The 22669-nt window shown below is 31.9% G+C and overlaps 1 protein-coding gene across 3 annotated transcripts in view; it reads left to right on the top strand.

The window, feature by feature from the left end:
• LOC106105459 (cAMP-specific 3',5'-cyclic phosphodiesterase) overlaps positions 1–22669 on the top strand; it is a 242934-nt gene that overhangs the window by 13184 nt on the left and 207081 nt on the right. For all 3 annotated transcript variants that reach the window (XM_013285766.1, XM_013285767.1, XM_013285765.1), the window contains exons 2-3: positions 4865–5289; positions 6788–6953. In XM_013285766.1, coding sequence (XP_013141220.1) covers positions 5109–5289; positions 6788–6953 — 347 coding nt within the window. In that variant the 5' untranslated portion in view covers positions 4865–5108. The remainder of the gene's footprint in view (positions 1–4864; positions 5290–6787; positions 6954–22669) is intronic.

Raw genomic sequence — 22669 nt, 5'->3', positions numbered from 1 at the left:
GCTTTGATAAATGTTGACTTTAAAAATATTGTAACTAAATAGCTTGTGAATATTACTTTAACTTTATATTTATGTTTCATATTTATATTAAAACAAACATTTTGGACGCTCCGGTTAACATAAGCAATAACGATAATATTGACAGCTCATTCGGTCCAATCCTCCGTTGATTGAAAAACTTGCGTATGAAGACACATTTATTAATTCTTTCTTCCTTGCTTACCATTTAACTTTTTTAATATAAACTTCCTTATACCCACTTTTCTAAAGATGGTGGAATAAAAAGAAACAAAATTAAGTAGCCTATGTGTTCTTTTAGACTATCTTCTACGTCTATGCCAAATTTCATGGAAATCCGTTTAGCCGTTTAGGCTATAAACTCTAACAAACAACCATTCATCCATCCATCCATCTATCTAAACTTTCGCATTTATAATATTAATAAGAAGTATGATAAAGAAATTTAGAATCTTATTTTAATAACTTTTATATTCGTAATTGTTATTATTAAATATCATTCTAAGAGTGCGTATTGAAAGAGCATTTTCTTACACTCTTAGCACATTTCTTAATATTGGGCGAAATGCCAAAAATATTAGAATGCTAAGTACGGACTACTTGAATCTTAAGTGCTCATATATATACAATTTTAATCCAGATGGGTATTGGAAGATGTTGAGTTTAATAAGCTACCTTTTCCAATGTCTGTTTATTTTTAAAGTTAAAATTAAAAGTGGGATGTTACCTAAAAGCAGGAATTAATAGTATTTTGCTATTTGAGAGAAACAAATGAAAGCCTATCAGATGCTTAATAAAATATTTATGCACGTGAAGTAAACAAATGAAAGAATTTTTATTTCTATTATTTTGTTTTCCTCTATGAATTTATAATAAGTGCAAAACTTCTGTACTGTCTAGTACATTTCCCTTTGCGTACAAGGTGTTAAAGTTTTTAAGTTTTATGATTTCTGAGAACCATCAAGATTTTGATAGCATTTAATTAAATGCATAAAATACGTGACAAACATTAGGAGTCAATGGTTGTATTATAATTGTTGGAAACAATGACAATTTGGTGTTAACATTTCTTGTAAACAAAATATACGATCTACAGCTATAAGATACAATAGTTAATTTAAATTTAATGTTACTAAATTTATTATTAAATTTCTTAGCATAACTCTTTCCCTTTGATTGCGATGACGACAGCAAAAATTTAGGCTTTTGTAACGAAGGGGCTTATGGCGTATAATTTAAGCAAATTACATTGCGCCTTACTCTGTCTTTGTTTGTAATATCTAAAGGTAACGAGGTGAAGGCAAAGCATAATCTATTAGCATTTATATTAAACCTAAAGAGGGTTGTGAAATTATTAATACAATGTCTTTTGGATACATAGTTACGTTTATGTATTGCGTTGGAATTAAGTTATAATAAGCGACAAAGGTACTACGGGAAACTCTAGATAACAGATCATTTAGGTTAATTTTTGACAATGTTTTGTATTGACGAAACTTTAAGATTCTGTTGGATTCCCCATTTACTACTTTAAAAAATAACCTTCTTTTAAATACATTTTAGTATTTTTTCATTATTTCAGTAGATTTTTGTTAATTTATAATATTTCCTTTAACCACTCCAACTAAGCTCTAGGCTTACCCTAGGATATAGTTAACGACAATAGTTGAAGGGCGGGAATCGAACCCTCGACCGCAAGATCGGTAGTCTGTACCCCAAACTATTAGGCTATTGGCTAAATTGACTTAAATATTGTATTTTTTATCAACACCAAAACAAGTGCTTGCAATAAAGTAACTAAGTTTTATTACTAAACAAAACAAAAAAGCAACTATCGTTTACCGTAGAAATAACTTTACAAATATTACTGTTGCTTAATTAGCGTGGTAAGTGGGGCTATGTTTTAATTATTTCATGTGCTCGAGTTAATAAAGGCCGGCACAGAACAAATTGGTTTTAAATTACATTATGAAAATGTGTAGTACTCTTCTACGTTAGACTAACAAAATACACATGGAAATCGCGATCATAAATTTTATTAAGCTTTGAAAATTTATTTAACTACAAAGAAGTATTGATTTAATTTAATTTGAACAAACATGATTACAATTATGTATGTTATCTAATATTTATTCTATTTATGTTATACAACACACTCGCACCGCATTTCTAAATAATTAAGCATACAAATTTATAAGAAGCCAATAATCTTTAAGGTTACCATAATTTTCTCTAGGTACGACCCAATGGTCGTGGTTGTATTGTGAAAATAATTGTATTTTCCGTTCTTGCGATCACATTCCGGTACACTTTACTCGCGGATCTTATGTTAACATCCTACATTTTTAGTCTTTCAAGGCCTGCTTTAGAAAAATAACATTTTTCTGCTGATTTAAAGCCACTTTTTCTTTAAAACTTTGATCTCTACCTTCATAAAATATCGATATCATTAATCGCTAGTGAAGTAAAATGAAGTAAAATGCCTTATACTCGTAGTTCATGGTTGTAATACGGGTGTATACGCGTTGTAATACCGTTATAGATCCTTTGTAACATGTTGTTTCGAGTGAAACGGTTTCCAAAGGATAGATATGTTTTGCTATTCACATACTAATTAATAAAATACTGTTTTTTTAATTCCACGCAACAAAGCTTGCATTTACAAACATTTATATAAACGCCTTTTATATTTTTGGACTAAACAATGATGCCAAAGTGAAAATAGTTTGTTTTAAATGAGCTCGATTCACTCTTGTTTGGGATGTTTAAAATAAAATAACATTTACAGGTTTAACATTATGAATATAGAGCCATGTGCTCTTAATTTGACTTACGTTGATATTAGCTTACGCCCGCGACTCCGACCGCGTGAAATTAAAAAAAAAAGTGAGTGTACCATTTGTTCTTCGACACTATCCTCTAAATCTATACCAAATTTCATCGAAATCCTTTTAGCCGTTTAATAGTACATGTTTCTTTTTAGAGAAATGATTGATATTCCATGTGTTTGTTAAATGTCTCTTGTACATTATGAACTTATTTCGATATTTAGACTTGCATTTGCGAAATCTTTAGAAAAATAGTTTAATGAGGTTATATTACTTTCATAATTTTGAATACCAAATACATAACAATTTTATTTAATATGTTACTACCTGGAAAATTATCACATATTATCGGAAAATTAATGAAATATTTCACGCCTAGTTAGTTTTAACTCTGTATGTTACATTAACGTCATTGAAAATGGAGTCCCAAATTATACAATGTTTTTGTAAACAACATCGTGGTTTAAAATTAAGTCTATTTTCTTTTCTTTTAACTGTATTTTTGTGGAACGTTAAATTAAAAAAATATATGGTTGCAAGCTTAACAATTGACTATTGAAATTTCAATTGTACTTTCACATTTGTTTCTTTTTTAATCCGGAAACAGAATTGAAAATGGGGAAACATGTCTCGAGTCTTGGGGAAAATGGGGTCGAGTTATCGAGCGCGTGGCGGCTTGAGCGGCTCGCGTGGCGGCTATGCTTAGGTCGCTGCCCTCTGATGCCGTTAACCTGCAATCCACCTGCAGCTCACGAATATATTCCTAAAACTAAATCGCTATTTTAGGACAGTAAAATTTAACATTTATGTCAGGTTAAAATATCTTAAGTAACAAGAGTGCTTTTGTTAATTTTATAGTCATGTGGTATATAATGTGCTATAAATGTTTCCTAGAAGTTTATAGTTTTAATGAAAATCAAGAAACATTACAAACTGAAACTATCAGTGTCAGAAATAGCAATAGCTTATGTTTTTATATTGTCAAATGAAGGCGTATGTTCCCTGCCTTCATTTTATTAAACTAATAACGTTTCACTTCAGTGTTTTCGGTTCGATCAATATTGTGTCCCGGTTCAGGTGCGAAATTTATTCTTATGTATATATGGAACATTTGTAATATAACAGTTATAGTTCATACGGTAGTAATTTATTGAGTAGACATACATACGTCTATGACTGCACTAGAGTTTTTATTGGTCTTGTGCCCTGAAGGATAGTTTAACAAAATTTAATTGAGTATTATGTTAGATTGCTTGGATAAAACTAGTAAACATCATAATTTATAAAAGAAATGAACCCTTTCTCTAGATGATAGCTCTATTGGCAAATAATTATTAATAACTAACTTTTGCCCGTGACTCCGTTCGTCCGCACGGAATTAAAAAAAAATCAAATGTAAGTAGCCTATGTGTTGTACCAGACTATGCTCTACAACTGTGCCAAATTTCATTGAAATCCGTTTCAAACTTTTAGGCTACAAACTCTAACAAACATCCATCCATCAATCCAAACTTTCGCATTATTAATATTAGTATGATTACTATGATTGTCAACAATGTATTCTACGTGATATGTCGTTCTTTAGATTTATGTTATCGTAAAATCAGTTTTGTGCAACAATATAGTGTCCTTTGACATCTTTAAAACATGTATACAGTACTTTTGTCACGAGGCTTATTTTATACCAGTTATTTTTATCTTATGTAAGTAATATATGCAATTGGTTCACAGCATTTAATCAGTCAATACTGTATTACTTTACATCTTATCATTGAGGTGTTCTATAGAATAGATAAAATTGAAAATCATATTTCGTGTTCTCATAGACCTTCTTTCTGCTGTACCATATTCTTAAAGTTTTAATGGTTGAACCCATTGTTAAATTCAAGATTTTGGAATCTAAGGATATCTCCTTAAGTTTTTGTTTTCTACGTTGTAACAATTGTATATTAGATAGTAAAGTGCTGGATAGAGTCGAGATTTTTCCACCTAAGAATTTAACAATTTCCTTGTTACAGATTCTCACGGAAATCACCATCGAACGAAATTTACGCCTAAACGCACCATGTTTTGTTAGACTCTGAAAGTTTGCCCGGTAAACTAATTTAAGCGTTTGCGGGCGTTAATGGACTGCAGGATAGTGTAGAACTTTGAGCAAACAACGCACAACGGAACCATTGATTCGTAAATTGTGACGAAGTATTGTTCGGATAAAAGTGTATTGTGCAATTTGTTGACATTTTGGAGGATAGAGCGGTCGTGATGTCGACCTGTGTAGTGGAGGAAGATCGTGACGAGGGTGGCGGCGACATCGTGGTTTGTGAGGAGGAGTTAACAGTGGAAGTGCTGCCTGAACGTCCTCGGCGCGATGTACTTGTTAGTGCGCGCGGCAGGCGAGCATGCTCGGAGCAGGGACCTCATCCATCATCACATCTCTATATGCGTAAGTACTCAATACACTAGCGTTTAATGCTGCCTAGTAAACTCAAATGTTTTTCTTCTCTTTTTTAAGTACATGCAGTTAGTTTTTGTAGAATCATGGCTACCTTAATTTGCATGTTAAAAGGCAATTGCTCGGCGTGCGGATCAATATGCCGCAAATGCCGTCATTTTTCACATCATTGAGCCTTTAATAGGAGTAAGGCGTTATGCTTTATGACACATACTTAACTTAGGGTTTATTATGTTTAATAAAATGTGTAAGTGTCTTGGTTCGGTTGATATTAAGTTCTGTACAATAAATTTGTAAATTATGCTACTATTTGTGGCACAAGTAAATATTTAATTAGTTTTAGAATTTCACCATTAAGTATTATAAACTTTTAGAAACGATAAACTACAACTGAAATCAAGTCGTGTTAAGGAAAGACCAGACATTACCTGTATATCTAATTGGATCAAATAGCGAGATTTTTTTATATGAGATTAATGTACATTTATTATGTGGCCATAATTAATTGTAAAGCTCGAATCTGTAAGCCCTTGACCTCGAGCTATTCATGAGAAAGTCGATGATAAGATTAATATACTTTTCGTTGCGTACTTACATGTAATATGTTCGGCAAATGAAATAAGTTTAATTCGATCATAGCGGTTTGTGCGGCCGAAGGTTACTCCTTACGATATTGAGTACATCAATTTGAATCTGAAAATTGTATATCGAGTTTAATTATTTTTGAAAAAAAAAATTTAATCTGCTTTACCAAAAATAAGTAAAAACATTATATATTCTATTGTAGGCTTAATACAAATTGTAATGTACATATACAGTACCTATTAATTAATTGACATCGTTCATGACTCAATCGGGACTAATTTTCCCAATTAATTTGCAGGTCTACGATACTTCATGTAATAATAGAGTTATTTTATTTGTATACATAATTTTACATTAGTATTAATAAATATTTAAATATAAAGAATATGATTGAACTGTTTATATTAAAAAAAAAAAATATTTGATTTACAACAGCATACGCAATCTGATAGAGTTGTACAAAAAACCTCAATGGATTGATGTCATTTGTGAACGTGCATGCCATTCCGGGTAACGGATGGAGTGAAATATAAGATAAAACAAACACATTTTTTCGTATGAAATTCGCTTCGGACGCAGCACTCCAATAACATGGTGTTTCATATTTCCAATGCGATCGAAAGTTTGTTTCGTACAGCTTTTTCCCGACTGATTGACAAATTTGTACGATTCTTTTTTTGTCCATAAAAATAAATAGAAATAAAGAAACAGAATAAAACAAGAATTTAAATTTTTAGACACTAAGTGTGAAGCGATCTCAGAATTACAAATTTGCTTAACGACGAAGCAGCTTTTGATTAAAAAAACTTGCAATCATGAGAATAATGACAATTTTTCATATTTGTTGATTAACTGTGGTACAAAGTTCATCGGGTCAACTAATCTAATGGTAATTGTTGTTCAGAACATGGGACATCTCACTTATGGGGTGCGAACAGCGGACGCCGCGGATGGAGCCGCAAGCGGACATCGGCGCCGCAGATGGGCAACACGCAGGGCTCGATGCCGCGTGTCGCGCTTGTGTTGAGGTCTCGCCGCAGCTGGCCTGTTGCTCCGCAGTCATACCGCAGGTATGTCGATAAACGTTATTTGTACTACACACTCTAATCGTTTTATAATCTACGATTCGTTTCTAAATCGACAATTAAATGAAGAACCTCTTTGGTCTACATTTTGGTTTTTAATGTACAAATGTATAGTTAATTTATTTTCATTACGAAAGATTCAATTGGTATGTTTTCAAACTTGAGAATTATTTAGCACATTTTGACAATAAATCGCGCTAAGTTGGTGGCTATTAATGCTCTTGAATAATTAAAGCTAGTTACACACAGAGCGATTCCATGATGGGGCTAGCGGGCGAATGGACTGAAAAAGGACAAAAAATTTTATATTGATTTAGGGGACTTACCTATTCTGGGTTAAGCTAATTCTAGCTATAGACTGCTAAGGTAATAAAAGAGAACCAAGCTTCTCGTATTGCGTCTTCTTTCTTTTTTGTGAAAATGATTAAACCAAAGAATCGAGAACACCGCTTGATTAATTCACGTAGCATATAGGCGACAGCGAGTATAATCTATTATGATCACTTTTTGTTTATAACCTTTATTTTACAGACATTTGAAAATCGCTTTCATCTGTTTGTGTGAACAGTGCATTAGCAACGTGATCAAAGTTTATAAATGGGGAATTGTGACTGGCAACTCTCCATTCAGCACTAATTAAAATTGATGTCTGTCTAAATCTTCGATGAATAATGAGCATTTTGTCCGAATTGAAAGCATCAAATATTTTGTATAATTTTAATTTTTATATTTAAAGTCTAGATAGTATTCTTTGGTATTAAAAGTATTATGTATTTATATTAATTAAGATGGTTATTGAAGTTTTCCATACTTCGATATCAAACTATAATGATTATGATAACCTAATAATTTACTATTTTTTTTAAATTTCTTTTTGAATTTGTTTACGGTACATTTGAAAAGATGTATAAACTAATTTTAATAATGAATGTCTGAATGATGTTATAGAAATTATTGTTAAATAGAAGGTGATAATAATAAAAAAATACTTTGTCCAGCTTGCGCTTGTGGCGCAGAGAGATAAAAGTATGCGGCATAGAACCCGCCTTATCTAATGTTATTACATTAAAGCACGGACTTTACGGATTATTGCAACAGATTTCATTTGCTTGCATTGGAAGAACTTCATACTTATGACGCGGCGTTTACTTTTTAAATGAACGCAAGATCATTTTATTTAATCTTTTAAAAGATATGTAAACGCTTTCTCCGTATTTCGGTCTTATTTTGATTTAGACAAAAATATCCAGATGCAATACCTATATTACCTACAAGTTCTGGTTTCTATTTACTACCCAGACTAGAATGTGTAACTTCCAGACCTTCATATTCGTAGGTTACAAGGTTTTATAAACGGGGTTAAAATAACAACTGGTATATTCATTTTCATGTTTTCCTTTTCATATTTTAACAAAAGAACCGTGTACGAGTCTTGACAATGACGGTTTATTTAACGTTGTGAATGCTGGCTTTGTTTTTGTATCGATTAACGGAAGGCATTGTGCCAAAATATGATGTCGTTCCTGTGACATCATTAAAGAATAATAGATAAATAATTAAAAAGATAGCTATCATTAATTAAGGAACCTATTATCAAAATAATTGCTGTTATAAGTGTTTGTTGTTGTCGGATTTGTGGGATCTTGTTAAAGTTTGCATTATTTTAGTCAATTTCTCGTTGGAAAATTCAAATGTTGACTAAGCGTAGATTCTATCCATTTCCGTGTAGATTTCATGAAGTATTTTTCCAAAAGTAATTACAAATAAATACTGTAATGTCTGACTTTAACTGGGCAATAGAAAAGTGTTTTCTGTATAAAGCATAATTCGTATAAGTACAAAAAAAAACGCAAATGTAGAAAAACTTCAGCAAAGGGAAAATAAACGTATATTTCCATTACGTTGCAACATTCTATTCATGTTAATAAAAGTACCAAAAAGCTTAGAATAAGATCATTTATTAAGATTTAATGTTTCTTACGGTACCATTCTGTACCGATGCTTTTTGTACATGTAAACATAAAAGCAAGCGCCATTCAGGTAACAAATGTGTGTCACATGAACTGAAACGCTGTACAGGTATTAGTAACATTTTGCCGAAAACATTTTTGGTTTTCATTCTACATAATACTTTACCATCTATTCAGGTCGGTTATGTGTTTTTGGTACTTTTAACCACGCTAATAATCGATAGCATAGCGTTAGAGCTGTGAATACAATTTTTCTCTATACCTAAAAATGGACACCGAACAATGTCTCAAGGAAGTAATCGTTTTTTACTGTAATTAAGTACTTCTTTAGCCCTCTATAAGGTTTATGTTTAGACTATTAGTCGATTTAATTTGTTTTAAATTAAAATATATAAAATTATGATGAAAATTGAAGGTGTAAGTAACATATAAATATCTATCATTAATATATCATTCATATTCATATCATTAATATATCATATATCATTAATTATATAAAAATATCATAATTAAAGTCAATTTCGGAAAGCATTTTATTAAGCTCGTTTCCACTTTTCAACGTTAACAGGTGGATTATTGGGGTGGCAATAAAAGTAATTCTTGTAAAGCATTGTTCATTACGAATTGGAGCGCTAACAAGGACCAATTAAATTTCTTTGACGGAATTGAAATTGTTCCGACAATGAAATCAAATCTTTAAATTAGTACAGATGTGTATTAATTTATTTTTATACAACAAAATAGTTATATGTTAAGGTTTTTTATCAACATTTTTACATTACATAGTTTTCTTAAAGGCTTTACAAATTTTAAAGGCGTTTTGACGACTTGTTATAATTCTCATTGATATTAGACTATACCAGAACACAGGTAAGAGATTGGAATAGATAGGTCACTATTCTAAGATCTAGGTTAAGAATGACGGTTCTAATTTTATTGAGTTACAATTTTAGCTAAAATCGTCCGATATCATCCAAATGTACTTTGGGTCAATCCATCAAAGCTAGTATTATGTTGTTGCGAAATTATAAACAAAACTAGTACGTTTTAAATCAAAAACTATACTTCCAGCGAATTATTATGGAAATAGATCAGTTCTTGTAAACATAAGAATCAGGTAGCTATCTATTAGCTGTCGTCAGAGGCAATAAACAAACAAATCCAGAATAACGACTTCTTATTTTTAGCCAGTTGTAAAATATTACCAAGTGCAGGTGTTCATTGTTCGCGCTCGCGTTATTTACAACAATTTTAAGCGCTTTTGTTTTACATGAACATTGAAACACTGTTGTGTTCTACTTTTAAGTCATTCATCTTTGCTTAATTAAAATATTCTAATGTATTCATAAATAACTATGCAAACTTGAGAGCTTTCAACGTAACACACTTAAGCCTTATTAATATCTGTAATTCGTAAAACAAATGCACAAATGTCGATAAAGTACTCGCATTATGGCAATGAAATAATCTGTTTTAATCCACTTATGTGATTTTGCAATCGCATTGAGCGAACCCACTCAATAATCGTTGCTATTTTATTAACAATATAACATTTTTACTGTATTAGTTAATGCAATATGAATTTATTTTAATCGCTTTTGTGGTCAAAAAATGTAGTTGTGTCCATTTAAAATCTCTTATAGCCTTAGTTGTTAACCACTCCTTGCCGCATGTAATTCGAAAGCGTCGTAGTAAAGCCTTTGCCTGCCCCTATGATACGCTATGTCAACATAGTCCAACAAACAAACTCGTCGCAACGCGGTTTGAAACTATGGAAAGTTAATCTATGGAAACTTTTAAAGTTAATCGAATCTAACATTTTCTTTTTCATTTTGTCCTTTAACATTTTACAACTAAATAATTGTGGATTCCATTATCATATTAATGCTAAATAATTTAATAGCTTGTATTATGAACAACAATTACACCTAATAATACCATACTGTGCGACAACAAGGATAGATAAACGGTATTAAAACTAATTACGGTCATAATTCTTGGAACGCGCGAACACGAGGCGTCACATTGTAAGCGCCAAACAAAAGAAAAATATTATAAAACAAGTAAAGAAAAGTATAAAATCAATGCCTAAAAATTATTTATATGACGAGACGGGACTTACATTTATAAGGATATTTTCAACAGAAGTTTTTTATTAAATGTTTATAGATTTTTGTTTCATATTAGTGTTAAAATATACCTACTAGCTATTAAATTCTTGACAATTACTTATTTCAAAGACTTCAGTATAAGAGCGGTAAGTTGTCTGAGAGCTTCGTGAGACTTGTTAAGCTTATCTTTTAAATGAGTGCTGAAAAGTTCAAAAGACCTATCTTAAGTTATCGAATATCAACTAAGCAATGACATAATGACTCGTTAAGTCATGAAATAAATTAGTCTTATTACTATTATAAATGTGGAAGTTTAGATGGATGGATGGATGTTTGTCAGAGTTTTAGAGACGTAAAGGATAGTCTGAAGAAAAGACATAGGCTACTCACTTTTGTTTTTATAATCCCACGCGGACGGAGTCGCTGGCTGCTGCTGCTGGCTGGCTGGAGTCGCTGAGAAAGCTAGATGTAATATAAAATAAACTAAGTACTAAATTCAATTATTATTTAACGAGTAAAAGGTAACATATGTTATTAGTAAAAGGTAAGAAAATAATCAGTTTATCTACGCAACCCAAGTCCGATGACACAATGTTGGAGGCCATCCATCAAACCTGCTGCGATGAATAGAGCTTACATTTCGCTCTCTCAATCTTCCAAACCTAATTCATTCGGTGGAATGGTTTATTGTGTACATTGGAAACCTTTTATTGCAATACCATTTGTACTAAAAGAAAATCGGACGAACATTTTCAATACACCTTACAATTTTCACTTGGAATTCATAGTTGAAGTTGCAATTTTAAATTAAAACATGTTTTTGTTATGTCAAAGTTTTCCTTGATAGAATTTTATCTACGGGTTAATTTTCGTTAGTTTAATCAACCTGAAAAAAGTAATAAAAACGATATGATAAAAAAACGCTGACTGCAATAAAGAAGTCCGCCCGCAAACGATCTATTTCATCTCGCAGTTTCTGGCGCTCGTTACACTGAATTATGAGCCAAGAAATACTGCAATTTTAATAGATAATAAACGTTTTAAGGCCAAACGTTGAACAAGTATAACGATTTTCCCCTTGTTAGAAACGTAAGGAAACTTTAGTAGCTACAACAAACAAATGAAAAATTCTAAAACTACTGCAATATTTACGACAGCGCTCACATGACACTTTAGTTTCGCCTTTAAAATTTATTCCGGCTAACTTTTCTTTAACTTTAGTTAGTAATGTTTAGTTGCAAAGACTTCAGTTAAATTGTTTAGAATTCCACTTGTCAATCACTTAGTGTACAATATTATTATACTCTCATTTTTTCTATTCTATTTTTTTTTACATTTGCCATCGAACAAGTATTTACAATTAAATACTTTTTTGTATAAATATTCAATTTCCTTAAGAATTCAAATCATTCGAAGTAGTTAAATTCAATTCCCCTATAAATACTTTCATGCGTCAGCGTCTAATGGAACTGAAAATTTGGGTAACATCGTAAAGCCACATTTCCTATTTCGTTACGCATCGATAATTTCATATTTTTATTGAAATTCTATTAATATGAACTTAGCAAATATCCAATTTCGTATTGATAAACAAAGACGCTATCTTTGTTCATTTAATTCAACCTATATAAGTATTAAAATAAGTTTTGATTAAAAAAAATAGAGACAAAGATTAAATAGTGTTTTGTTAATATTAAAGCGAATTATGTGCTCTTTTAAATGAAACTTTACTCGTGTGTTGCTTACATTAAGATAGATGCATGTATCGATTTCCGTGTACTAACCAAGCTTGGTCCAATCTAACGTGTATCTATTCATTATCCTAATTAACCTAATATACTTGACTACTTGCTCGTCTTAGTTAGAGATGCATGCTGTTTGTCATACAAAATGTTTTATAATGTTAAATCCTTAATAATTTGTAACATTGATATATTTTTATTTGATACTTAACTTCTAGAATATTCAAAATTATTAGGTGTTTAAGTAGTTTGAAAAATTAAAATACGTAATGTTTTTGTTACTTCATTGGTGCTGAGCTCTTTGAATTTTAAGTAGCTTTAGTTCCTATAAAATGCAAGTCAAACAACGTTTATAGAGTTTGGACAGTTTGACGCTATCGACACTACGGTTTTGTTGTTTTAAATGAGTTATGTGTGTTGTATTGGTTTGTTGCGTAATGAGTTTTGCGACTCGCGTTAAGGTCAGGTATTGAACTACAAAACATAAATCAGAACATTTCTAATTTCTTTAACATAAATCAGTTAGTTTTTAATGAAAATTCCGACGTGACAACCAAATAGCGAAGATTAATTTAGGATTCCTTGCTTAATTTTTTATTCTGTTGGAATCTACGCCAGCAAGTAATTTTCATTTGTTGATAACAAACATAGTAGGCTAAATTAAAAATTTAACGAACACCAGAGAAATCTGCGCTTCGCAAACATCGTAATAACATTGTCGGAGCATTTTAACGTAGTATTTTAATTAAGGCTCGTTTACGTTCTAGTTCAAGAAACGAATAGATTGTTACATTTTTCAATTGTTATTTTGTGTTGAAGTAAACGATCGCAAAGATTACGGCTGGGTTGCGTCTGTTGGCGAAAGCAAGAGCATGAATTGGTCCAAAACATCTAAAAGGTACTATATCAAACGACATTGTAATGGAATATGCGTGAACATTTAGTTATTAAGGAAATGTTATAAAAGAGATCGTTTTATAAACGCAAGGCATATTGTAGTGACCGCATGTTTACCATCATCCATCAAAATGTTTGTGATCAATAAAGTTCAGAATTCAATCTTCGGAAACGAATTCATTTGATTGATTACTGGCCATTGAAAATATATTGTGATATCAACTTCCTCATTCAATTTAAAAGAAACATTTAACAATAGGAAATAGTCGTATGATTCATTAATATTGTAAATGTCATGCACTTATATTGTACGAATGTACTTATATTGTACAAAATGTGAACTAAAATTAAATAATTTAACTTCTTGTTACTACTCGAACCATAATTTATAGAAACAAAATTTATTTGAATTTTTTGATTTAAAATGTTTTTAGCTTTTAATTAACCGTCGTATGACCTGTCATGATGTATGGATGAAAGGACAGTACATGTGGCGGAAGTGCGAATGTTAAGATGGATGTGTGGGTTAACACGATTGGATAAGATACGAAATGAGTATATTAAAGGAAGTTTGAGAGCCCCAGTGGTTGAGAAAATAAGGAGTAAAAGGTTAGCGTGGTATGGGCATGTTATGAGAAGGGATGAATCGCATGTAACAAGAAGGACGTCGTTAGTTATGAATGTGGAGGAGTACACATTTAGTGGTAGACCTAGAAAGAGATGGATGGATTGCGTGAAACGTGACATGATCAAGAAGGGAGTGATGACTAAGATGACTGATGATAGAGTTATTTGGAGGACAAAAACCCGGTGCGCCGACCCTACGGGAGTAGGATAAGGCAGGGGAGATGATGATGATGAATTTTATTAAATGTATATTTAATTCTAATGAGGTAGTAATTAAAAATTCTATATGTTCAAAGTTAAAACTGTAAGAAGGATCATCAATAACAGTTTGTATAGGTATACATTACATTGAATCATAAGTTCAGCTTTATCAGTAAATAGCTGTTGCACGCAACTTCGCCCGCATGTAATAAAAAAATAATATAAAACATAACCTTACTCACTGATAACGTAGCTTTTTAATGGTGAAAGAATTTTTGAAATCGGTCCAGTAGTTTTAGAATCCAGAAAATACAAATCTTTTCATTTTATTACATTAGTATAGATAAATTCAATTTACGTGTTTTAGATATCAGAAAACATGTTTATAACTTTGCTGTTGTGAGTTTGTATGTCCCTGAATAAGCTGTGTGCTCCGTCTTATAATGAAATTATGAGTCCCCAAACAAAAATAGCTTTAAGAAAGTTTGAACTAGTTCTCATCTCAAGCGACTATAAACACTTATAAAATGCATGGATGATATATCCAAAAGTGTTATGGTTCATGTTTTAAGGAGCTCCGTGAGAGTTGTAACTCTATTTAAATTGGTTAAATTTTAGATATACAACCAAACAAAAGTATTGTAATTTCATTTTGAAATGGGTATTTGTGTTTTACTTGATTCTTACTCTTATTGTAACTCATTTGTTATGCTAATTTATGTGAATTATGTTGCAACGAGCTCAAAATAATTACCTACAATTTACACTGTAATATGGCTTCTAACATAACCTCATAATATATCCAAGATAATGAACAGCAGTAGCACAGAATCACACAATAGAGTGTGTAATTAAAAAAGATAAGGTTCATTTGAATAAATCACAGGCGCTTATCCACTTGGGATACAATGAGACTGCGAGGAAAAAATATGCTTCATACAAAATTGTTACAATATCGTTTTAACCTTAAAATATCCATATTCGTTAACTTATACACGAAGAGATTATTCTTTCCGAGACATTGTCACTCTATGAGTCATTTAATGGTTCACGAAGATAACCTTGAGCGTAGATTTCTATCTGAAATGTTTACCCTAGAAAATACTTTAATTTCAATTTGTTTTATTCAATGCTCTAAAACTGGTTTAAAACACTAAACAAGAAGTCTGTTGATAACGTAAGCGAGGTAATAAGTATAAACGACTTTTTGTCAGGATATTTACTGCGGATTTTAATTCATAGTTAAGACGGTTTTGAAGTAAATTATCAAGATAAGTATAAAAAACATAAAATTAAAATTACTAAAGTTGTCGTTATAAATCAAGCTTGCGTTTTATTTCGTGAAATTTAACGATTGATTAAACTTTAACTGAAATGTTATGTCAGATTACCATTTGACGAGGGACGACAATAAGCCGTATTAGAGATATGTTAGTTTAAGGTTTCCGTTTTCAGTTCGAATAACGTATACATTTACACATTGCCAGTAGTATTGTTAGTGCATTTAGCAATTGCAAGCATCAGGGCAATAAGAAGCATTCCAATGAGCACAAACTTTTATCCTTTATGGGTATTCTGGCCACTAAACCAACTACTACTTCACTTTTCTTATAATTCGATTGTTGACCGACTTCTCAAAAGAAGGAGGTACTCAATTCGTCTGTATGTATTTTTTATCGTGATGCTTTCGTAAGGCACGATTACATTCAAATATGCTTCAACAATGTGTTCCAACTAAAACATGTAAATATTCCTATAAATTGTAATTAACAGCTCAAAACGTATTTGATCAGTAAATACGGCCACAGCTTGTGGTATTTACGTTAATTACAGCCGTTAACGAGGGATGATTGAAAGGATAAGTTTAAGCAACACAACGTCGTTGTTGTGTGTACCGAATTTAGACTTTTGAATTATATGCGGAAACAAAATTTAAGATGTTTCTATGAATAAAGTACTATATTTGTTATATAAATGAAATGCTTTACTTAAAGTCATCTGAAGTATGTGAAACAATGTCTTTTTGTACGTTCGCAAGGTTTTTCCCTTGCAGGGTTAAGACATCACTACATCTTCTAGATCCACACCAGACATAAATTGTAATGTATAATTGCTAATGGTTTTAAGAGGATTAATATTCACTTTATTTCATAACTTATTGTCACTCAAGATCAAAACGTCTCGATGACCTTTGGCGAAGGGTAAACGTTTGCTTGAGTTGTACGTTTTTTTGATTTCGTTTAACTATATAGATATCTTGTTTATTTAGATTTATTCAATTTTATTTTGTGTATATGTATGTATTCTAAGAACAGTTATCATTTTTATTTTCATTATTTTTTCTCTTTCAGTCTAATAAACTATAGCGCCATCTGTTGACGAGTTATTGAACTAGCATCCTTCCAACAAAATTCTTATTCTCCTAGTTCTCTTTTAGGTCGATAGATGGCGAGTTAAACTGACGAATGTGTTCTGAAATTGTTCATGATAGATGTCGCTAACATACAAAATTATAAACTGAACATAATTATAATAAAAAATCAGCTAAATAAGTACAGCTACGAAACAACTGGAATCTTAACAGTTGTATGGAGACTTTTGCAGGGAGTCAGGGACATTAAGTGTAAGGAACTTCAATTCGTAGCATTCATATTATGATGTCAGTTCTTACTAATGCAGTCTATTTTATACTAGCTGTTTCTCTCGTCTTCGACCGTGGGGAAATAAAAAAATGTAATAAGTATGCTCTATGTTACTCAGAGATAACGTAACTATTTTTAGTGAGAGGATTTTTGGAGTCGGCCCAGTAGTTTTTACGTTATTTCAATACATACAAAAATACAAATCATTACTCTTTATAATTAGTATAGAAGTACAGATATAGATTGACTGGAACGTTACGGTTCTTAGAATTTCGTAGGCAGCCAATTAAGTCAATTAGCAGACAAGTATAAAGTTTATTGCTAAATGAAGAATTGAAGAAATATACTTCGATATTTTACTTTAGTTTCTAACGCGATGAAATTAAAATAAGAACATTGCTTAATAGAATAGATTCTACAGTCTATTTTAGTATTTCAAATAGAAAGTCATAAAAATACCTGATTGTCTATACTCTTATGATACCCCGAAAAGAATAGAAATTTACAATGACCCCTCAATCTCAGAATTGATCAAGACGTTTAGATCACAAGAGATGATTGACAACGTACTATAAACATAGATATGATGAAGCCTAAGAAGGATGCCCAGCCCAACGAAGGTCTGCTATCGGTGGGTTCTGTCGGAATATGTAAAACCTATATGGATATAGAAAGTAGCACATGGAACGGCGCTAGTGAGCTATTATAATTTAGTTTTACTTATGCCCGATGTTAACGGTCTGTTATTAAATATTATTTTTAATGGAAACATTTAATATTAATTAATGAGATTAAAATTTAATTTCTAATTTTTTCATTAATTAAAATTTTCCATTCACCTATTCACGGCTGTAAAATCGTTATCTTCGTTAAACACCCGCCTTTAGCTTAGACTCCTTTATTTGACGGGACCTTTTATATTTCAAAGGCTTAAAAGGATTATCAGCTTTTGCTAGCATCGGCTGATTCTCTCCATCTGTTCATTAATCTTCTCTCTATAGTTACTTATTTATTTTCTCAGTGCACGGCTTTTAATAATTAAAGGAGATTAGTTAAACACAAAATGAACAATTTAGAAAAATCTAGCTAAACTGTTTTAATAAAATAATTTTTATATTATTATAGAAATAAATGTAACAACGTGGTTTTTGAGTTTTTCCTAATTTGAATAATATTTCTACGGCAATAGGATCATAACATTAATTGCTTTATTTATTTCGTATTGTCATCGAAGCATGTCTTTGTGTTTTGTGAGCTTTGATCTTAATAAGGCGAGGTAATAATTTTGTTGGGCTCCAAAGGATTGATCCACAACAACGACGACCAATTAATGAAACGCCTTTGTTCTTGTGTTTGTCTTTCTGATGGATAACAAAGTTAGTCGCTGTTACTTCTTAAGGTCGAATAATGTCAAGGTTATACATTTCTAATTAGGCGTATACATATGATGTGATACAAATATTGAAAATAAATAATTTACAAATTAGTGAATGAAGTGAGAGGAAAATTTAGAATTCTTACACATGTTTCACGTTAAAAATAGTTATTCTTGTAAAACAATAAATAAATGAAATTACAATGAACAAATCACCTTTAACTTTTTTTATTGAGTATATATATATATGTACATCTTCAACATTCGATATCATCTTTAATATGACACGTTATAAAAAAATATAAACGGAAAAGTGAGCATGTCCCGTGGCAAGTTAATGTTTCGAATATCGACATTGCACGTTCCTATTTTAAGCTCATGAAAAGTAAAAGGGTGGGGTAAGGTCTCGGGGTGGCGAAGGGGGTAGTTGGCATTCAACAGGCGGCGACGGTCGATACGGCCGGCGCCGCGGCGCAGCAATGTCTACCTTACTACGTCCACCTTCTACCTCCTAAAGCCATCGCCACCTCCTACCTTAGTTGCAATCAACTTCACCGTTATATCGACACAATGGAATTATGGTTGGTCATTTATTTTTACACGAAACCGTTACTCGCGTGTTGAATAATGGGAGTTCACGTTCCAGATATTAATGAAATAAATAGAATTTCTGAATAATTTTGCTTTCCTAGTAGATAGCAAAAATGTGAAAAAAATCTAAATGGAGCACTTAAATAGTAGTATAGAAGGCTAGAGGACTATTAACAAGCATAAATACAATTGCAGGAAGCTTAATATTTGTGTTTCAGTACTAAAAAATCTGATCCGAAAACAATTACATCAGATAGTGTTATTGTAGTTTATATTCTTTCTTTGTCTCCATATGTACCAAACGGAAGTTGACCTGGGTTTCTATTATATAATTTAGACAAATATATGTAAATTAATTGTACCTTATTTATAAACAGCTTTCTGAGTATCGCCGCCTACGTGCTACTTCGTTATAATTGTGCGAAATAAGGTCAAATTTCTATCTTTACGAAAAAGACTTTTTATTATGAACTAGCTTTCGCCCGCGACTTTGTCCGCGTGGAATGAAAAAAAAACAAAAGTGAGTACCCCTTGTGTTCTTCCAGGCTATCCTTTACGTCTATGTCAAATTTCATCGAGTTCCGTTCAGCCGTTTTGGTTACAAACTGTAACAAACATACGACCATCCATCCATCTAAACTTTCGCATTTATAACATTGGTATGATATAAAGATGTCTTAAAATAGTTCATTTTCAATTTAGACAAGTCTATGTATTTTTTACCAATTTCATTCTTAAATCTATGTAAGATAGTAAATAAGCATTGCTTTTTATTATATACCTACGTATTGTTCGCTAGGGTTTCAAAGTAAAAGCGTAAACACTCGATCGCTGTCACTATAATGGTATTACGATCACAATGGAAGGAGATCTTAGCCCACTAACACATAAATTGGGGAAACGGAGAGTTTCTCGTATATATGTTTATGTTACCCGTTCAGGGACAGATGTTACAATCCGCGGCCGCCTCTCCCGATCGATACTTGCCGTCTGTGCCAAATATTAGAACGTGCTTGATAAAAATCACAAAGAAATTATTCTACTAAAGTGATTGATACCTTTCATGAACAGGGCTACTCAGTTTTATATTTTTAAGGAATACAATGTAGCGAACAAACTTGATAAAAAGGTCTTGAAATCAGTATTCTCTGCCTCTTGGTTTCTTGCATAATGTGATGTAAGTAAGTAAGTAACTCTCTCTTAACTAAATAGTCGTTGTCAATTTATTTTGACTTGTAGACTGTTAAAAATTTAATTAGAGTACATGCTTTAATACTTTTTTTTGCAAAGTAGTATAATCCAATAATTAAAATGTCAATCGTAAAGCAATAAAAATTCCATCCAACCGACTGCGCGTTCATTAATAGCGGCAACACACCCAAAGAGGATAAAATAAAATTTATTATTTTATTCGAAGGATAAAATTATTTAACGCAATTTAATATTATCGGACTTTCGTAACAACTTTGGTAGTTTAATTAAGGGTTTGGAGTTTTGTTCAGTCTCAAAGTTTCGCTAAAAGCATTGAATGTATTTTTTAAAGTTTGTCATCTACACTGTCGTGAAATTATTGTAATAAATTATACGAAAAAGTTCAAATTACCTTTAAAGAGGAAAAAGTTTATTGATCTATAGAGATAACTGTGATCTCATGTACATAATTACAAATATTTGGTAGATATAAATAGAGTTCTGAAAAAGAAATAGGTGAGCGTCCGAGATTATGTCTGATAAGTTTGTAACTTAGGTATTTGTTATATTCACTAACTAGCTTTCGCCCGCGACTCGGCGTGAAGTTAAAAACAAAACAAAAGTGCCTATGTGTTCTTCCAGACTATCCTCTACACCTAACTACACCAAATTTCATTGAAATCCGTTCAGCCGTTTAGGCAACAAACTCTAACAAACATCCACCCATCCATCTAAACTTTCGCATTTATAATATTATAGTATATAGTATGAAGTATGATAGTATGATTGAAATGTATGTGACGTAAGGTTTTTTTGATTCGTTCATATATGTTTAATTAACTAGTAACATGGGCAATAATTTTCTTACGTCTGTATTTCATACGTCTAACACGTCATGTACTAATTTTTACAAATAAGATAGAATGAAAAGGCACCGCCTTTTTCCTGACGGCAGTAAAGTGAAATATGTATTTGAGCGAACTCATTACTTTGCGCCGTTCGGAATTTAATCCAGATTTTCTATTAATTTGAAAGCCTGGACGGATATTCCAATTTTGTAACAACGACCTAGAACTTTTTATTAAATTTTAGTTATTAATTTTAAGTTAAAAGGCGTAGGCTTAATAATTTTGAATTGTTATATTTACATTCTTTAAAATATTTTACGTAGGTTATTATTTACAGAAATAAAACATTTACGATGATTTAATTGTTCTAATGTTGTGACATTTTTACAGCTCTGGAAACATTTATTGTAATATAAAGAATTATTTTAAAGTAATGTTATAAAAAAAAAACTGTACTTAGAGGAGGCTTTTACCCTATACGGGGTCCATACTTTTAACACAATATATATGTCGGAGTAACGAGCGGCGGAGGTGTGAGCTCCGAAGGCGGATTGTTTACTTGATTGGTATCGTTTTGCATTATGGGCGTGTGTTTGGGAGATTCTTGAAATTATAACCGCAAAACAACCAGTGACACTGTTTTATTACAAATTAGTTCACATCACAATATAATCAGATCACTAAAACTTATGAAAAACACGAGCCAATGGATTTGTAAGCGCACACAGCTAGATCATCCCTTGACAACCCCATTGTCAAATAGATCGTTGCTCTGACGCGTACGAACCCATTCGGGGTTGCCCGCTCATGAATTAAAATTAACCATTCTTCATTTAACTAATTATACATATTGGCAACACTTTAAAAATGACTATTCAATTGAAATATTAATCGATTTAAGTAACAATAATTGCGCGCCGTTACGGCCGTCCTGCAACATCGCACGTCCTCGTGCGTCTATTACTCCTCCTCATCTGTAAACAACAAAGTTTTCATTCGTCAGAGTGTTAACTCTCTTAACACTCGGTCATTCTGACACACTAAAACAACTTCTACTACACAGTTGCCTATGCAGTAGTAACAGATATTATTCAAATTAGTATTATTGTAATTCACACACAGTTTCAAAGTTAAACAATACCACTAATTTGCGTTTTGCTAGTTAACATCAGACAGATATATAGTGAATTGACTGGTGTCACGCAAACGAATACCACCTCAGTAGGTATCAAGCATACCATTACCACTCAAACGAATTACACACTGGACAATTTCACATAGATCACACAGCTACACACAGATGAATGTCACCAGGGCGTATGCAGTACAGGTCAACGCCATACACTCTATTCCCACACTATAGAGTAACACACAAGCGATAGATGAGCGTATGTCACACAGTCGAATACCACACAGGTCAATACCACACAGGCCGATGCTACTCAGACCGATGCCACACAGGCCGATGCCACACAGGCCGATGCCACACAGGCCGATGCCACACAG

The sequence above is a fragment of the Papilio polytes genome, unplaced genomic scaffold (assembly GCF_000836215.1).
Source record: "Papilio polytes unplaced genomic scaffold, Ppol_1.0 DF822845.1, whole genome shotgun sequence".
Classification (NCBI taxonomy): Eukaryota; Metazoa; Arthropoda; class Insecta; order Lepidoptera; family Papilionidae; genus Papilio; species Papilio polytes.
Note: the sequence above shows the minus strand (reverse complement) of the source record. Positions and strands in the feature narration are given on the sequence as shown.